This window comes from Anabrus simplex, chromosome 1, assembly GCF_040414725.1.
Source record: "Anabrus simplex isolate iqAnaSimp1 chromosome 1, ASM4041472v1, whole genome shotgun sequence".
Taxonomy (NCBI): Eukaryota; Metazoa; Arthropoda; class Insecta; order Orthoptera; family Tettigoniidae; genus Anabrus; species Anabrus simplex.
Window position 1 is genome coordinate 817,638,249 of NC_090265.1, and position 19,957 is coordinate 817,658,205.

General features: G+C 39.4%; 1 protein-coding gene across 2 annotated transcripts in view; it reads right to left on the reverse strand.

Annotated features, from left to right (window-relative positions):
- Nucleotides 1-19,957, reverse strand: part of LOC136873812 (uncharacterized) — an 88,826-nt gene that overhangs the window by 18,632 nt on the left and 50,237 nt on the right. The window contains exons 6-7 of one of the 2 annotated variants that reach the window (XM_067147069.2): nt 18,359-18,463; nt 6,229-6,374 (exon numbers count right to left, since the gene is read on the reverse strand). In XM_067147069.2, coding sequence (XP_067003170.2) covers nt 6,229-6,374; nt 18,359-18,463 — 251 coding nt within the window. The remainder of the gene's footprint in view (nt 1-6,228; nt 6,375-18,358; nt 18,464-19,957) is intronic. The other variant, XM_067147076.2, reaches the window with a different exon arrangement.

Here is a 19,957-nt window from a genome sequence, read left to right on the forward strand (position 1 = left end):
ATGAAACAATTTTTTTTTTGTTACTACTGAACTGAATACTATATACAGTCATTTTATTACAGTACTGTAATTTAAGCGTGTGGTACTGTATTTTAATAAAAATTTGAAATCAATCTTACCTCAACTGCATTAAATCCATCATCTGCTCTAACTCGATTCTCAAAACTGCCATTGTTTGTGATCTTCATGACGAATAATACAGTAATAATAGTAGTAATAATGATAATAATAATACAGTAATAATAATAATTCCTGTTTGTTCAAGAAAAAATGTATCATGGAACGAACTAGAGGGTAAAGGAATTTATGTTTTATGCAACACGTGCATTCTGGCATAAGTCATTATATAAAAATAGGGTTTGCCTAGTAGCTCTCAGCCCATATAGCAAGATAATTACTAATATCGATGGCTAAGAACAAGAGGGTAAAAACAAAATATTAAAATACAATTTTGCCAGAGCATTTCGGTTAAGCCGGGTTTTAGTTAAGCGGGGTTCTGCTGTAGTTGCATAATATGCAATGTTGATTCATCTGGATTAGAATGACCGGTGTGGTGTTCATGGGAATCGTGTAATTTAGAATTCCTTACTCATCCTTGCAGAAAATTTGCACAAACACTTCAAGTAATTTTTTATCAAATGAAGATGACTTGCTACTTGATGCAGAAGTAATTGAGACACTTTTCTTCTGTTCACTCTTTCAAGAACTCACACCCAATATGTTGTACAGTATAATAATTATAATTCTGTGCAGTTATTGCTAGCCTGGTGCAGCCCTTGTAAGGCAGACCCTACGGCGAGGGTGGGCGGCATGTGCCGTGAATGGGGAGACTGCATATTACTGTAGTGGAGGATAGTGTTATGAGTGGTGTGTGAGTTGCAGGGATGATGGGGACAGTACAAACACCCTGTTTTTGAGCCAGGGGAAATAACCATTTAATGTTAAAATCTCCGACCCAGCCGGGAATCAAACCCAGGACCCTCTGAACTGAAGGTGACTATGCTGACCATTCAGTCAAGGAGCTGGACATGTTGAACGGTGAACCATTTATTTGTAGCAACTTTAATTTCACACACTTGCATCAGTTGAAAATATACTTGATACATACCATACTGTCTCAAATGGCTTGCATCTAAGATAAAAATGGTGAGCAATTGACAAGTTCTGTTTTGGTATTTCAACTGCTTTGGACAGTAAAACATCACACAGCTCAAAAAAGAATTTCCTCAGAACTAGTTCAGAAAAGAAACCAGATTTCACTTATGAATAGGACATAAAAAATGAACATTTAATCACAGGTCTCGGTCCTATGCTCCTCAACAGGAGTTTAAGGAATTAAGTCAAGTCAATCACAGGTGATAAAAATGGCCTATAAAAGTATGGAAAGTGAAGAAAATAACCTAAAACTACACTTAAATGTTATAAAATGATTTTAACTTGCAAAATGCATTTTGGTGAACTATAACAAATTTTACATACCAAACATATTTATCACAGTGTGCATTTAATTGCCACTCTGCATCATCTCTGACTACTAAAAAAAAGATGATGACTTTTCATCAAAATCCAGGCTCTATTTATGAAAGCCCTATTTTACCGTATTTACACATCGGCCGCAAATTTTATGCCAATTTTAAGGTGCGGCTATTATGCAGAAAATTTTTAGACAAAATTGTTTAAAAGACCTGGGGACATATTGTACCTATTGAAACTATTAGAGATATATTAATATAATAACAAGGAGATGCCTCACAATAGCCAGTACGGCTTTTGACTAATACTATTACTGTGACCACCCATGACCTCCGCCACTTGCTGATTGTCGGTCCCTCTCAAGACGAGCCTCTCTTTCATAAGCTTAGGAAGATCACATGTACTGTGTTAAGGGCTGTGTGCCGGGTTTACGGTGGAGGTAACGGGGTGCCATGAGAGGGATACCCCAATCTCAATTTTTTTTATTAATACATTTTTGTACAATGATAATAAATGTGGATGACTACAGAGGACAGCTTCTTGACTGCTTTCCAAGGAGTATTGGGCAACAGAGCTGTCCGTTAACGCCACAAGATGATCAAACTCAAAGTATGATAAGTCTGTTAAACACCAGTGGGCTGCTATCACGGCAGCCACTGCTTCTGCTGGGTTGATCTGCTCCAGGACCTGGAACGCCTGTGCCCAAGGCTGGCTGGCGGCTGGCGCCACCGCAGCGATGGAGGGTGAGGGGTGGTATTGACGCAGACGGTAAACTGTTGGCCCCCAGGATGCATCCGGCGAGGTGAGGATGTTGGGGGTGATGAGTCTGCGAGCCCAGAAAAATTTGCCTGATAGGATAGGTTTACACAGAAACGTTGGCCATCTCACAACCCAGCCTAGCTATGAAAAGTAGCCGGTGGCCTACTGAACCTGGTGTGGCATCAGAGTGGGCAGCATGTGCACGATGTGAAGGGCGCATTGCTGTGTGGCATGGTGGAACGATATCTCCTGGGCAGGGATATCAACAGTGATGTGGAGGTAGGTCAGGATGGGTGTTGGGAGTAGAATCAACTTGGCGTAGTCGACGGTGATGCCCAGGATGACTGACAGGTACAGATCGATCGGCAGGCCGTATTTGTGTCCCCGGTATAGAATACTGTAGGGATGGCCAATACGTTCGTTGATAGGGATTTGGAAGAAACCTGACTTAAGGTCGAACTTGTACTCAAGATGAAAATGGTGTATGGCTTGATGGGATGGAATAGAAGTTAGTACCTGCACTGGGCCACGAAGAGAAAATTTGGGGTGAATAATGTGAGAAGTCCAAGTGCTGAGGTCATAAACGATTCGTTCATCACCTGACTCCTTCGGGACTAAGAGATGGGGAACGCTGACATGCACTCACTCCTCTTGATGGTATGATCCCTGCTGACAGTAGGTCCTGGACCACATCGTCCACCATGGCTGAAAGTCTGGTGGCCCTGAAGACTGGCGGTGTAGCAGGAGGCTTGGGCAGGTTGACACCCCGCTTCATAATCCGGGTGACGTAGTGGCTGCATGGTGTATCCTCGTGTGGAACTGGGTGTGGGAGCGGGAAGGCAAGCGAGACATAGTGGTCTGGGCGGTGATGTGGCTGCAGGTGCGGCGGCTGATGCAGTTGTACTGGCAGCGGCTCTCGTGGCAGCTGTGGAATTCTCCATGGCAGGCTCGGAACCTCGTGGTCTTCGAAGTCATTGATGTTGCTACCTGCGTCGTCTTTCAGTGTGCCAGTATCACTCGCAGTGGGGTGTCCGGGATGGAGAGTACATCGTTAGTAATGATATCCCATGGGGTTGAGCGTAGGCGTAGGTCCTCCAAGAGATATATGAGGTCCAAATGCGAGAGGGGGGCGCCCACATAGTCCTCAAGCGTGTGTAGATCCACACTGGCCCAGTAATCTCTGAGGCTGTCAAATAAGGTCAGCACAGGCGCGTGGGCGATGAACCTCCTGACTGCAGGTGAGGAGGACCGCTCTATATGGCTGGACCTCAGTCCCCCTCCGACCAGAAGACCCTATGCACCCAGTGACGTGGTCGAGACATGAAGCTAGGCTGGCGTGCCAGGATTCATCCTCACTGCAGGTTATTGTGACCACCCGAGGCCTCTGCCACTTGCCAACTGCACAGCTTGCAATGACGGTTTTCCTCGAGAGGAGCCCCCATTTAATAGGATTTAGAGGCTCAAGTGTGTACAACAAAGAGATGCTGCACAACTGCCAATACGGCTTTACATTACATTATAACAGGGGCTAAGACTGGTACATCCACCGTCAAATTAAGCACGAAAACATAGTTAAAAATGAGCAATGATTTCAATACAACTTCACTGAAGGTCGTAATGGAATTTAATGGTCTATCGTTACATACAAAAAAGTCAGGCTGGAAGCAAACGGCGATATTGTTGTTTTCTACATCATGCGCTGTGGAAATATTCATTGCAATTTTATAATATCCAGCCAGTTGTGTTCAGTCCAATATTACTTGAAAAAAAAAGTTACCATGTGTCATTAAAACAATAATAACTGTACTAAATGCCGAGATAATACCCGAAACTTAAAAATGTTACTCAGGGAACATGCTCAAAGGAGGGTTTGTTTTGACCAGCTTACAGGCACATCATCACAACAAAAGGCAAGTGAGTGTAATAAAAGTAAATTCAATCATAAATTTATTTTTCTAAACATCAAATCTGACGTCAAATTTGTAGTTAGCCTGATGAAGTAGGAAGAGACGTGCCCGCTGTGTTCCTGGGTCAGCTTGTGTGCCAGGCCTGTGATTCATCCTATGCTTTCTTGCGCAATGTCGTGAAGGCCACTGTGAGCTCGATCACATCCTCATGTTGAGGAGGCAGTGCATAACACATTTATGATCGTCACGTTACTGATACTGTATTGTCCACAAAACACAAAAGCAATCAGTAACATGGTAATGTGTACTCTTTGAAATGAGTAAAGTTGCCTGTATTGTTGAACATATCTGTCAAAATATTTTCCGGATAGGCTCAGAAGATTTTAACTTATTTACAAATGTACAAAAAAAAAAAAACAAGATTGAAACTGTACACAGAAGTTATTTACTGGTTTATATTCAGTTCATAATTTACCAAAACTGTAGTACTTTCACTTATATAGGCACTAGATTGTTTACATTTTAAAAACTCGGAAGAAAAATAGATTGTAATTGTACAGTAACATGTCACTGAAAAAAAAAAAAAAAACACACACTGATTATGAACATTTACTCGGAATCGCAAGCAGAGTGGCTATTATCACTTTCGTCTCCTGGATACCAACTGGGAATGTGATGTTCTCTGGTAATATGTTGCGTTTGAATATAATGTACAGAGGTAATTTATGGCGTCAGCAACAACGGCCAACATTACCCCACGACGTAATTTTTCGTTGCCGGAAGTTTTAATTAGAACATTTGGTGCGCCCTTCTGAGAAACAGTAGTCTTCCTTGGCATGTCAAAATACACAGGGGTTTGGTCAGCACTGCTGATCTGCGAGAAGAGATACAAGCTCTGCTCCCTTAACCCAATCACGTGTCTGTGAAACTCTAACTTTATCGGAGCAGTTGTTAGGCATTCTTTTGGCACAAAGACGCTTTCCGCCACAATGACAGGTTATTACGCTGCATAGACCAAGCAACCAACCTGTGACTTGCTTTGAATAAGTTTCTTGCAATATCTTGGGAATGTGCAATTTCCTGTGCTTTTCTTTTAGTAGTAACATTTCGTGAGAAACATTGCAACTGCTGTTCCGCATCTCTCTCACCTATTCCAGTAACGCTTCCTTAACACCCAAGAACGTGCCCTGTTTTGGGCCACAAAATGCCACTTGCTGTTTTCTCCAATTTCTCACTTATTTTTTGTGAACAGAAAACTAACAACCCGCTGCTCTGTTATAATTTTCTTTCACAAATTTCACTTTCTTTAGCTTGAATGAAACTGTGTAACTGTCAACATTTGCCATAACAAATATTTACCAACAACTTCCCATGGTTAGCTTAGACTCTCCGCGGCAGTGGCCCTTTCCGTTTTTTATTGCAGACACACATTTTTGCAGCAAGCTCTCAAAATAGATGTGTGGCTCTTAATCGGTGCAAAAATGTATGCAAACATTCAGTCAAAAAATTAGGGGTGTGGCTGATATGTGAGTAAATATGGTATGTCATTCATGAATGTTTGAAGGAGCTGTATCTTGGCCATCCATGTGGTGTCTTTTCTCTTGCAAATGTCTGTATAAATTCTGAATGGCACATTGCATGTTCCCATCAAGACAAATACCACTTACATATGAGGTATACTAGAGATCTGCTCTGGTCTACCATCTCAAAGATCTCGGAATTAGAGTTCTTATCCTTCCACAAGATTTCCTTCATTCTACAGAAGCACAACATTTCAAATGCTCCCAGGGCAGCTGATTTCTGCCCTGTGCAGAGTCTAGCTTTTGGAGCCATACAATGCAAGAGTCCATTAAAAAAAATACTATACAGTTGGATTGTAATGAACCAATCGTCATAGTTAGAGAAAAGTGAGTTCTGCTCTAATCTAGAATGTAAGGATAGGTTAAGTTAGAAATCTCTCATACCTTGTGATGTAAGAGAGTACTGTATATCACAAATAAGCTTAAAAATATCCAATGTGAAATAAAAAAGAAACACAGCAGTTAATATAGTATATTTATGTTACTGAGGTTTGGCAAACATCACTTACCTTGGTATCTGATTTTGGGATATCTAATTCATCGAGCAGGACTTTGGCTTGAGTTACTTCCTTTAGACAGTTCGCAAAGGCAGCCAGAGCCTTCACATGACTGTTTCTGACATGCTTATAAAGGACCAGAACTACTGGATGATCACCTATCAACAAAATAAAAACCATAACTCACTAAAGGAAAATGGTAGAGTTAAGTCTGAACACCATGAAAGAGAAAAAAATTAAAGCACTTATCAAGGACTTCTGATTTCTCCATGATGTATTTAATAATAATAATAATAATAATAATAATAATAATAATAATAATAATAATAATAATAATAATAATAATATTGCTTTTACCCCCACTAACCAATTTTAAGGTTTTCCAAGATGCCAAGGTGCTGGAATTTTGTCCCACAGGTACTCCTTTGTGTGTCAGTAAATCCATGGACAAGAGGCAAAAGTATTAAAGCACCTTAAAATACCACCAGACTAGGCCAAGATTGAACCTGTCAAGTTGGTCTCAAAGGCCAGCGATCTTTTGTCTGAGCTATTCAGCTTGGCAATGTGTTTCAGTCTTCCAAATATTTTTAAAATACATTTTCAATCAACCTCCCCTAAAAATAAATTTTAATTCCTTCAAATTTGCAAACTGCAAAGATGCTTCTATATGCATTGGGCTGTAAATATTGGAAATCCTTTAAACTCAAACCCAAATATTCCTGGTTTCTACATGGAAACATGCACTAACCTCTAATACTTTTCTAACAATCAACTTGATCAAATGCATCCTGGTAATATTAAGCTTCTCAATGAATGAACCAGCATTCAGGCCGAAGTTTTTCATAATATTTATTTTAAAACAAATTTAAAATAATTTTGATTCTACAGTTCTAACAAGACCAATTGAGAACACAATGTTAGTTCAATGGATTTTACGTTTAATACTACTGTCGAGTGAGTAGGCTATATGCAGTTCGGACCATGTAGCTGTTAGCTTGCATTTGAGAGATGGTGGATTCAAACCCTATTAGTGGCAGCCTTGAAGATGGTTTTTTGTGGTTTTCCAATTTCACACCAGCTTAATTAAAGCTAAAGTCACTTCCTTCCCACTTCCAGCCTTGCCCTATATTATCACCACCATAAGACCTGTATGAGTCGGTGCAATGTAAAACTGATAGCAAAAAAAGAAATAAATTCTATAGACCGACCGACAGTTATCCGCTTTTAGGGCCGTCACCCAGGCCCCTATCAGTTGTTTATCCAGGGTTTTCTTAACTTATTTCAAAGAATTTGGAAATTTATCGAACAACTCCTCTGGGAAATTATTCCAATCCCTAATTCTTCTTCCTATAAACAAATATTTGCCCCATTTCGTCCTGAATTTCAACCTTACCTTCATATCTTTCCTACTTTTAAAAAATTCATTCAAGATTATTTGTATGCTAATGCCATTTCACGCCACCTCTGCTGACAGACTGGAACATACTGCTTAGTCGAGCAGCTCGTCTCCTTACTCCTAAGTTTTTGCAACACTTTCATTAACACTATTCGTTTGTTGGAAATCACCCAGAACAAATTGTGCTACTTTCTTTTGGATCTTCTCTGGTTGTCGAATCAAGTAATCCTGGAGAGGGTCCCATACGCTGGACCATACCCTAATTAGGATCTAACCAATGACTTACATAAAGTAAAACAAGAGCTAAAAGGATTCCACCTATTCAATACCCATTTGTTGTAACCTAAAACAAACAGTTACATATATTTGAAACTAGTTTTGGTATTGCTAGAGACCATCTTCTGTCAAAATCATGAAGTTAAGACAAGACATGAATTATAATAAAATTTATGAAGTAAGAGAGTGTTGTTGACATTCAGTACAAGACAAGTAAAGAGTTAATTAATAAACACTCATCACGATCACACTTGTTCTAGTGTAAGTTCTCAATGTTTTCTTCCAATCTGAAGAATGCACCTCCAAAAAGACCAGGTCAAACTTACACAGAAAAAGGGTGATCGTGATGAGTGTTTATCATTCAACTCTTTACTTGTCTTGCACCACATGTCAGCAACACTCTCATTTCATCAATTTTATCTATTGTAATCCATTTCTTGCCTTTGACTGATGATGGTCTCTAGCATGACCAAAATTAGTTTCAAATATATGTAACTTTTTTAAGGTTACAATAAATAAGTATTGAATAGATGGAAACCTTTTGCTCTTCAATACGGAATAATGTGAGATATATTACCTATGATGACTTAGAGGTCATCTCCTTCACATCCTTACTACAACCTCTAAATACCTTCATAACCATATGACGAGATCTCTAACTTTTATTTACAATCCCATTTATGTGATCATCCCAATGAAGACCTTTCCTTACATTAATACCTACGTACTTACAGTAAGGAACTTTTACCCCATCCATGCAATAATTAAAAGTGAGAGGACAGCCTGACTTTTCACCCTATTTAACATCATACTATTACCTGCTGTCCATCTCACAACATTGTCAACGTCTCTTTGCAGTCACACACAATTCTGCATTTTATTTATTCATTAGCTGCTACTTGTTTTAGAGTATACAAATTCTTCTGCTTACAATTCACTAGCACAAAATGCTGTTTGTGTTTGTACTTCTGATGACTGAACCTCCAATTCTAGCGTGAAACATTAATCCACACAGACTGCAATAGACGGATAGCGGAGGATATGGATGAATCTGATGGAGTATGCATACCTGTCATTTAACTTCTTCATGCCTGTGATGTTTTTGCTCAAATAGTTTGACAGTAGTAGAGGTGGTTTGGTGTCAAAGAGAGTAAATGGAAATGGTGTATGGCTTTTAGTGCCAGGAGTGTCCGAGGACAAGTTTGGCTCGCCAGATGCAGGTCTTTGATTTGACACCCATTGGCGACCTGCGCGTCGTGATGAGGATGAAATGATGATGAAGACGACACATAAACCCAGCCCCCGTGCCAGCGAAATTAACCAATTATGGTTAAAATTTCCGACCCTGCCATAAATCGAACCCGGGACCCCTGTGACCATAGGCTAGCATGCTAACCTTTTTGCCAAAGAGTGTGATCCTTGGCAAGTGTGTCCCAGGTTTGTGGGTTGATGTTTGTGACCTTCATGATTTGTTTAAGCTGGACTTTATAATGCCTCAAAGGGGTACCATGTGGTCTTGTTCCTGAGGAAAGTTCACCATAGAGGAATCGCCAGGAAGCATGGTGTCACTCATATGGCACATGCACCCAGTCCTCATTAGGCCAATGACAGAAACTTCTACACTCTTCATGCATGCTTTCTCAATACCTGCAAATTTGGAGACATGGTTCTCCCATTTGATATTTAAGATTGAACAAAGTTTCTGCTGATAAAAACATTTAAGATTTGTGATGTCATGGCAGTACAGGGTCCAGATTTTATATCCATTGAGTAATGTTGTGATGAAGACTGCTCTATACACCATGAGTTTGGTTTGAACTGTTCAATCTTTATTCCTAAAGATCCAGTTGGATAGCTGACCAAATGCCAAATGAACAGCACAGTGTCTGTTTTCCACATCTAATCCTGAGGTGCATCGTTTAGACACGAACCTTGGTTTTTTTTGTGCATTGATGGTAAGGCTAAAACAAACATATGTGCTCTTGAAACTATTGACTGATTATTGCAGCTCCCCAGGGGTAAGAGCAGGTGAGGCAATACCATCAGCATACTGCAATTCAGTTTTCATGATCACATGAGTTAAGTAACATGAGCAAAGTCTCATCAAGTTGAAGAGGCAAAATAAATGCCAGAAGTGTTGGTACATGATGAACCATAAAGCACAGCAGCCAAGCACAGAGCAAAGAGTGATGTACACATCCTTGCTGCAATCCATGTGTGATACAAAAACCATCAGAGATGTTTTTCTGATAGAGAACTTGATCAAACATACCATCATGCAGTGCTTGAACCACACCAACAAAGCATTCGGGGCAACGAAAGCAGCTCAACATTGTCCACATAGCACGCCTCAGGACAGTCAAAGGCCTTTTCAAGCCATAAAACACTAAGTAGAGAGGTGGCTGTTCTCTGCATTTTTTTGGAGCTGCCATGCACAGACGATCATGTCAATTGTGCATCTTGAGGGACAAAAACCACACTGAAACTCTGGCAGAATCTTCTCAGAGACAACCAGGAGACAGTGAAATAGAATCCTTGCAAGAAGTTTGCCAGAGATATATCGCAATAGTTGCCACATATACCGCGAACACCTTTCTTGAATATAATGATAGCAGCATTCTTCAGGTCACCAGGTACTCGCTGAGTTTCCCCGATTAAAAGGATTACTCTAAAAACCTTTGCTTTTAAGGATAAGCCTCTGTCTTGAATCAACTCCACTGGAATGTTGTCTGGTTAAGGAGCCTTTCTGGGTTTCAGTTTGTCTCACAGAATTCCTGGTGTGACAGTGGCATTACCATCCATATCCATGACTGAGGGGGCTGTTATGGCACATCTCAGAGGAAGTCCTCAGCTGTGGTTGAGTTGCGATTTAAAACAGTGGAGAAGTGTTGTTTCTAGCACTCCAAGCATTTCCTTCCTATCAGTAAAGGTGGTAGTACTATCGGCTGATTTCAAAGTTCCTACTGAAGAACAAAGTGGTACATAATGTTCTTTACTTCCTGTATAGAATCATATGCTATAAGTTTCATTTTTGATCCTTACTGACAACAATTACGTATGATCTAGTCTTAAGTACAAACCAAATCATACGCTCTGTATAGAAGTTTTGCAGGTCTTGGGCATTGGATAACCTTTAAAATTCTTGAGTTTTCTGTTGCTGCAAGTTGTTCCTCACTTCCCTGATTTGAGTCTGGCACTTCCGTTGAAGATCTTGCAAATGGGTTTCCTTCAAGCTGGAGGATTGATCTTGTTGAAGGAATATAAGAGCTTCCCATTTGGCATCTATGAACTCATAATTTCTTTGAGCTGACTCAAGGAGAACAGTTTGAATTGTTGACCATTCTTGCTCCACATTATTTGTGATAGCTGGACTGGATGTCAGTTACTTGGAGATCACACTCTGGAATTGTGTAGCAATGGATCGATCTGAAAGATTGCGGATGAAACTGGACAATGCAGAGGCTATTTACGGTGGAAAGAGATTCTGGGTCGGCACATCAGAAGTTAATCACAAAGTTTATACAAGGAGTAATTTTAATACCACCTATTCAATACAATTTATTCCACTATTGTGTGGTTAAAAACACATAGAAATTACCAGAAATTTGAATGGTACATGTTTCGCCCACTATTTATTGGGCATCATCAGCCTCAATCAATCTTTAAACACACACTGGCCTAAGGAATCATAATAGTTTACATAAAACGTATTGATGAATATTCACAAGTGTTGATACTGTGGATGCAAAATGATTACAGCACAAAAATATTGAATAAAACAGAACTTATACTAAAAACATTAGAAAAATTGAAATGTTCGTCTAAAAGTAATTGTCACACCTTGTTTTTTAAAAAATAATCCATGCCTGACACTGAAATGGCTCTTATTGATAAATTTTTTTTTTTTTTGCTAGGGGCTTTACGTCGCACCGACACAGATAGGTCTTATGGCGACGATGGGATAGGAAAGGCCTAGGAGTTGGAAGGAAGCGGCCGTGGCCTTAATTAAGGTACAGCCCCAGCATTTGCCTGGTGTGAAAATGGGAAACCACGGAAAACCATTTTCAGGGCTGCCGATAGTGGGATTCGAACCTACTATCTCCCGGATGCAAGCTCACAGCCGCGCGCCTCTACGCGCATGGCCAACTCGCCTGGTTTATTCTTATTGATAAAAAGCTTGAACAATATATATATATCACTTTTGGAAAACAGAATATCAAAACTAAGGCGTCACAGGACAAGAACAAGACAGTTAAAAGCTCCGCCTACCGGTACCCCCCTCTTCCCCTCAGCACTCCCAGCACCTCCACAGTGTCGATACTACACTAGAAGTAGGAACTTCAAACAGACTAACGCTGCAGATACGTTAGGACATACGTTACATCTTGAGAATGAGTAAGCACACATTATTCAACATATAGTTTTCAGTGATATACTCTCGGCCTAACTTTCCGTCATCAAGTTAGCTTTCCATTTCATTCCAGAATGACAACATTGTTTACTACGGATATCCACGTCTACATGAGGCATTTTCTGGTTACACGAAATTGTCGTCCGACCTACCTTCTTTTATTTGGATAATTTTAGCAGCGCTTTCGGCAAATTCTTTGATGCAGTTATCAGACTGTGCCTCTTATAATGGGCTTCTGATAAGTTCACCTGCATACACCCCAGCATCAGTGGGTAGGGTCTGATACATCTCACTCTGATGAGTCTAGTGTCAGACCTAAGACGAAACACTGGTTAATAGAGCAAACGCCTGAAAAGCCTTACCTCTGATCTGTTTCTGAACATAATCGTATACGATAACATTGAAATGCTAAATTTGTGTTGCTTAAGAGGGAACAGTTTTGATTCCTGCCTGAAAGCCCAGTGACTATACAGTGCCCTGATGAAAGTGCCAAAAACCTGTTTGGCAATAAACTCAAAAAAAGTAAACATCTAACCCTGAACATAATGTAGACGTTTGGCATGTATGCTTAACTGAAGAAACGCGTTCCGTCTTCAAGTAGAGCTGCCGAAATGCACTCTGTCTCCTTCCAATTGTTGTGGACATGCTCTGCTTTATGATTTCCGAGGATTCTTAAAACAATACCATCCGAATTCGATGCTAAAATGATCCCTTATGCAAGTTCATAGCCAATTGCTTTTCCAGATCGCTTTTCATGATCCGTAAGTATGCCGTAGCCGTCCTTTTGCGAGATACAGTTTCTTGAAAAACATGTGATCGAGGATGGAACTGAAATTTCCTTCCCAGTAGAAATTTGGTAAACTGAGATCACCTGCTACCATCACATTCCTTTCTGTGTCTTTTGCCACATAGCTGATTATCTTATCAAATAATTCTGCGTCATCCCTTCCAGGTCTACACACTCCAAAAACAGCAAGTTGCCTATTATCTTTAGAGCTAAACCTTACACCTAGAATTTCACGTTTTTCATCCTTAACTTTTTCATATGGTAGCTTACAAATTCTACTTTCACCAGTATGAATACTCCCCCTTCTATCAAATCTCTTCTGTCTCTGCAAAAAACACTCCAGTTCTGAGAGAAGAATTTTGCCTTCATAATATCACTTCTTAGCCATGATTCTACTCCTATTACAATATATCTATTAAATTAATTCTATTCCTTTCCTTACATCACTTCTACAGCTTAATACCAACAACTTTATGTCATCCTTATTTGACTTCCAGCTCCCTGCACTCGCATCACAGCTCCCTAGTCCACCCTGTTTCTGTGAATATATAACCCTTCTAAACAAACCTCCTGACTTAAAAGTACCACTACAACACAAGTGAAGGCCATCTGAGTGCAGATCCCTATCTCCTACCCACTCATTAAGGGGTTACAAATCTCACTCCCAGTTTCCCACAAACCCATTCCATTCTTCTTCCCGGCCCCATTCCCAATTTATTGGAATCGGCACTTGATATGGATGTGGCCTAGTTTTGCGGCCAGATGCCCTTTCTGATACCAACCCTATGTGAAGGGACGCATTCATTATTGCATGTTTCTAGGTGGTCGGTTGTGTTGTATATATGAAGGCAAGTCAACAAGTACCTGCAATTTTGCTCTAAATATCTTAAGATTGGTTCTATGATGTTGCGTGCTCACATCATGCTCACCAGCCACTAGAGGGCACTGTTGTCTACGTCTATGGTAGGTTTGAGCATTATCAGATCAGTACAGCTTGCGCTGTTGCGACGTAAAGATGGCCGTGCCACTATCTGTTAACACCAAGGAAGGACAGCATTCCAAAATCCGTTTTTTGTGGTCTGAGGGTGTACCAGAGCAGAAAGTCATAGAAGACTTGCAGCATAATATGGGGACAATGTTTTGCCACAGCGAAGTGTTTACCAGTAGACTGAACAGTGCAAAAAGGGGCGCACGAGCATGAAAGATGAGGAAAATATCTGCAGCCGTAACTGATGCCAATATTGAACAAGTGTGTGATATGATCCTGAATAACAGAAGAGCAACTGTTGATGATGTGGCAAACACATTAGCCATGGTTCTGCATATGAAATCATGCATAACAAGCTTAACTTTCACAAAGTCTGTTCGAGATGGGTTCCAAAACAACTCAATGAAGAGCAGAAACACAATCATGTGAGAATCTGTCAGCACCTACTGGACTGTCATGCTAATGAAGGTGAAACATTTTTGAAACGGATCATCACTGGAGATGAAACATGTGTTCACCAGTTCGAACCAAAGAGCAAATGTCAGAGTATGGAATGGAAGCATCCCGGATCTCCAGTCAAAAAGAAATTCAAGAGTCAACCTTCTGCAGGAAAACTGATGCTCACAGTGTTTTGGGACTCTCAAGGGCCAATCCTGAAACATTACCAGGAAAAGGGGGAAACAGTAAACAGTAAATGTTACAGTGATATGCTGGTAAACAAACTGAAACCTGCAATTTGCAACAAACACAGAGGTCAATTATTGGAAGGACTTCTTTTGTTGCATAATAATGCACGTCCACATACCACCGCCCACACCAGTCAAACTTTTCAGATGCTGCGTTTCGAGGTGTTGGAACATCCTACGTACAGTCCCGATCTCGCCCCATTGGATTACCATCTGTTTGGTCCACTTAAAAAATGCTCTAACAGGCCGCCAATTCAGCTCCGATCAACAGGTGAAGGAAGTGGTGCATACGTGGCTTGTGCAACCAAAAACCTTTTTGCACAGGGTATCAGAAAGCTTGTGAAACAGTGGGCCATGTGCATTGAAAAGCAGAGTGACAATGTTGAAAAATAATATCAATATAAAGTGTGTACTCTTTTTGTAGTAAATTATAAAAATTGATTGCAAATACTTATTGACTTGCCCTCGTAGATTAAGACAAGTGTATTAAAATGAACACAAATAACCAGTTCTCAAACCAGAGGATTTAACCTTGCAAAGTTACAACCCCTGATATGGCCGAGAATCGAACCCAGAGCCCTCTGAACCAAAGACCAATACATTGACCATTCAGCCAAGGAGTCGGGCAAAAGTCCCGATCACCTATCCGTCCAGTCAGTAACCCTCCCACACAGTATCGGAATTATAACACACGCCGCTCCCTGAAACTTCTCCTGTGCTGCATTACCCAGATCCTGCAGATCTCCAACTATATTAGTACATATTTCTGCTTGCCTTTCATTTCCTTCCTCTTGAAACATTAGCCAATCTGTCTTCCACAATTTCTCCCCATCCTTCCTGTCTTCCAACCGTGCCCTGTACATTGTTTGAGGGAGACTGCTCATATTCCTGCCCTACGTTAGAACCCAAAATTCTCTCTCTCAAACTGTCTCTCTCTTCCCTCACACTTCTTAATGTCACATCCACAGCCCCCACACCTGCAATTCCTTAGCTATTCTTTTAATCTCCACTGACATATGAAATATTATAAATACGATAACATATTCTGCAAATTTATAAAAATAAACGGAAAGAAATTATGCATACTACACAAGGACTACGCAACAGCAAAGCAAGCAAGATACAAGTAATAAAATACTGCAACTACACTACAGTACTACTCAGGCATATCCTTATCATAAAAACAAACTATATACACAGTTTAAACTAAATGTAGACAGATTATTGTTATTATTATTTTAACCTACTATGTTCTAACAGAAATGAAACCTGTTCTTAAGTTAAATGCTGAAATGTCAAAAAGATTACAAAAGGATTACACACCAATAAAGCAAGCAAGATACTATCTAATAAAATAGCTACACTACAACTCTAAAATGCACTCAGGCAACTTCTGATTACAACAGGTTAAATGAAACAATTAACTGAAGTTAAAACCAAATACTTAATAGACAGATTGTTATTTTTCTACTACATGCCAATAGATATTAAAACTGCCCTTAACTGCTGAAATACTAACGTACAATGGAAGATGTTCAAAGCAGTGACTCAATAATTTCTCTTGAAACGATACTGGAAATTTGAACTACAAATATCAAAATATACTGTAGGATCTGCTGATTTACTGGACTATATGTTAACAGTGCAATATTTTAATAAAAAGAGCAGCAATAATTACCAATGCAAAGACCATTAACTATGCTGTCAGTAAAATATCATATATTCTCTTGAAAGTCTTTTTATTTTCTTTAATTAAATTTGTACTGCTACCTGTTTTGTAGTGTTTATTTAAAGAAACTGTTTCCTTTGCGATAAGTGCAATGGATCTTGAAGTGGTATGCAAAATATTGTGTCTAGTATCTATACAAATACAAATGTAAAAACTGCGGAAGGTACAACTCCATATAATAACCAGTCTTTATAGGAATCCTACTTATAAAACTATAGATATTTAAACAAAAAATGGAATATTATTTTTCTATTTCCCCCAACCCAAATATGAAACAAAGTAAACTTACTCTACATAACCTACAGTACATAATCTACCGAACACCAACAGAGCTACTGAACATAAAACTTATTTTTAAAAAAATCACTAATCTTGATTACTTCCAAAAGACACCGAACACAAATTATTTACTCCACTAATTGGATCACTCACACACCAAATTTTTCTGTTATGCTACGTAATAACTACTGTATCATTATGAAGAGAGAGCACCTTCAACAGCTGACCATTCACTAGCGTGTCCAACAATGGAGTCCCTTTCGAGCTATAAATACTGTACTTTAGGAGACGGCCAATGTAATGTAGTAGTTCGTGTGCCTGATAAGAAAACACAACACTTGAGTTTTATTTCCAAGAAAGTCCAACATTTTCACTCTATTCTATATGGAATTATTTCATAGCAATTAGATGGACGTATCTGAAATATTCCAGAATATTATCACACAGGCTACTGAGTGATCAACGAGCTAAAGAATTATACACAGAATACACATTTTGATTTAAAGGAAAGCCTACATCAATAGACCAAAAATAACCATTAACTTCTCCCTACAAGAATCAAGTGCTACCGGTATTTAAAAATAGAGTAATTGTCCTACGTTTCTTTGAGAAATGCACACTTGGCATTACCCATAAAAATAAAATTGTAGGGGTCTGCTGCTTGTACATTTGCTTTTTGTTTTTTAAATTTTTGAGATATTAATCTGTTTCAGGTCAATTACGACCATAGTCCCTGTTATGAATGGTGTGAAAATATCGCTCATAGATCGGTTGGTGCATGCATTTCAGTGGGCTTGGCAGACTGATATGTAATAGCAGCGGCTGGCTTGGTGAGGAAAGCAACGGGAAACTACCTCACTCCTCATTTCCCTAGTACGCCTCTTTGGTGACGCCTAGGCTATTTATGACAGCTGTTGGCGGAACCGCAGAGGAGGAAACCAGCCTTCGGGCTAAATACCCAACACACACACACATCAGAGGCTTTTAGTTTTTGTGTCTGTTTATCTGTTTATTTTACCATCACGGGAAAATGGTTGAATTTATTTACACTTACGGAATCTACCCACCTAGGCGATGTTTGAAAAAAAATTAAGCTGGGTGGAAAAGGTTGATTGATGTAGATACTCAAGCGAGTCAATGAAAAATTCATCAATAAAAACAACAGAAGAACAACACAGCTAGGGGACTGAGACAAGGCAGTTTAATGACTGAAATACTTAAGGGCAAAATACTGTACCTAGAAAATGCCCTCACATTTATGAAGATGTTCTTCAGTTTTACTGGTCTACAGTTTTACTGGTCTAATAATGAAGCAGCTAAAATTATAGCCCAAGATGGATTCATTTATAAGACTCATTAGAGGGACAAACCAATTGTATGACTGAATACATGATGTGATTTATATTAATTTCATCTGATCTGTGGAGAAATCCATTCATTTTCAATGATTACAAATAACAAAGATGGTACACAATACAAAGGTCACATAAACTCATCAAGGCAAATAAAAATAATAGTATAAAAAATGTACACATTTGATTTATTAATGAGGGAACTTATCAGTTCATAGCTACCTGGAAAAGATATTACCTTTGCGTTCACTCTGCAACCAGCTAATCATAATAAACAGGGAGGCAGCTCCAAGTAAGAATATGCCAACAGTGAGATACAACGCAGTGTAAGATGACTCGGGCACTGTAATAGGGAAATGAGTTAATTATGAGAAATGCAACAAGAGAAACAAAACATGTACTTTGTATCTGTAGCATTTTATAAACATCTAATAAAAGTTCTGCATCACCAGTACATTGAATGGCTCAAGATATTGAACGTGAAAGCTGACATGAGATGTGATAATGTAACATATCCGCAAAAATCTACTGCTCGTCAATATATAAATAAATTAATGCCTGTTCACAAGAATAGAGTATTACACTCCCATCCCCAGGGCCTCGCCTCCTCTCTCACTTCACACCTCATTACCATCATCTCACACAAAGCCAGGCAGTACCCCACGAGCATCTTCAAACAGAAGACAAACATGTCTTCGGACTGTCTCAGCACTAAACGCCACATGCTAAACAAATCCTGAAAATGGCTAAATTATGATTTCAGTGCATAAACTAATTGGGCCCATAAAGAGCAACCCACATACCGAATAATGTAATGGACACCCTCTTAACTGGCTAACTTGGTGAATGTCTCTTCCGGTTTCCTAGGGTGGAATAAGTTCACTAAAAAGAGAATCATCTGCTATAGATGCTATATTTATGAGGAAATGGCATAACTTCAAAAAATAATTGGACACAAAAAAGTGTTACAAATAACTGGAAGTCAATTCAGTTTCATGAGTTAAGTTAATGTAACTGGTATTATAGGTTTTAGTAATTTAACAATAGAATATAAATTTTTGCACAAGTTTGCATTCAGAGATGGTGTGGAATGACATTAGTAGACAAATAAGGAAGAAAGTAGGAAAGATCACAATATGAAGATAAAGTTGGAATTAAAGAGGACAAATTGGAGCAAATATTCGTTTATAGGAAGGGGAGTTACGGATTGGAATAACTTACCAAGGGAGATGTTCAATAAATTTCCAATTTCTTTGAAATCATTTAAGAAAAGGCTAGGGAAACAACAGATAGGGAATCTGCCACCTGGGCGACTGCCCTAAATGCAGATTAGTATTGACTGATTGAATGATTAATGATAATTGACTACGATGTGAAAGAAAAAACAAAAATACACCCACTTGTCCATGAAGTGTATCTAATATTTCATATCATGGCAGACAATCATACTGGTATGAATTTAACTCTTATTTTATTTTCCTTGTTTAAATAATTTTTAATATTGCATATTACTGTAATTAAACAAACCTTGTAAGATTAATAAGTTTTGAAACAGTTCTTTTTTTTTTGCTAGGGGCTTTACGTCGCACCGACACATATAGGTCTTATGGTGACGATGGGATAGGAAAGGCCTAGGAGTTGGAAGGAAGCGGCTGTGGCCTTAATTAAGGTACAGCCCCAGCATTTGTCTGGTGTGAAAATGGGAAACCACGGAAATCCATCTTCAGGGCTGCCGATAGTGGGATTCGAACCTACTATCTCCCGGATGCAAGCTCACAGCCGCGCGCCTCTACGCGCACGGCTAACTCGCCCGGTGAAACAGTTTTAAAACACAATG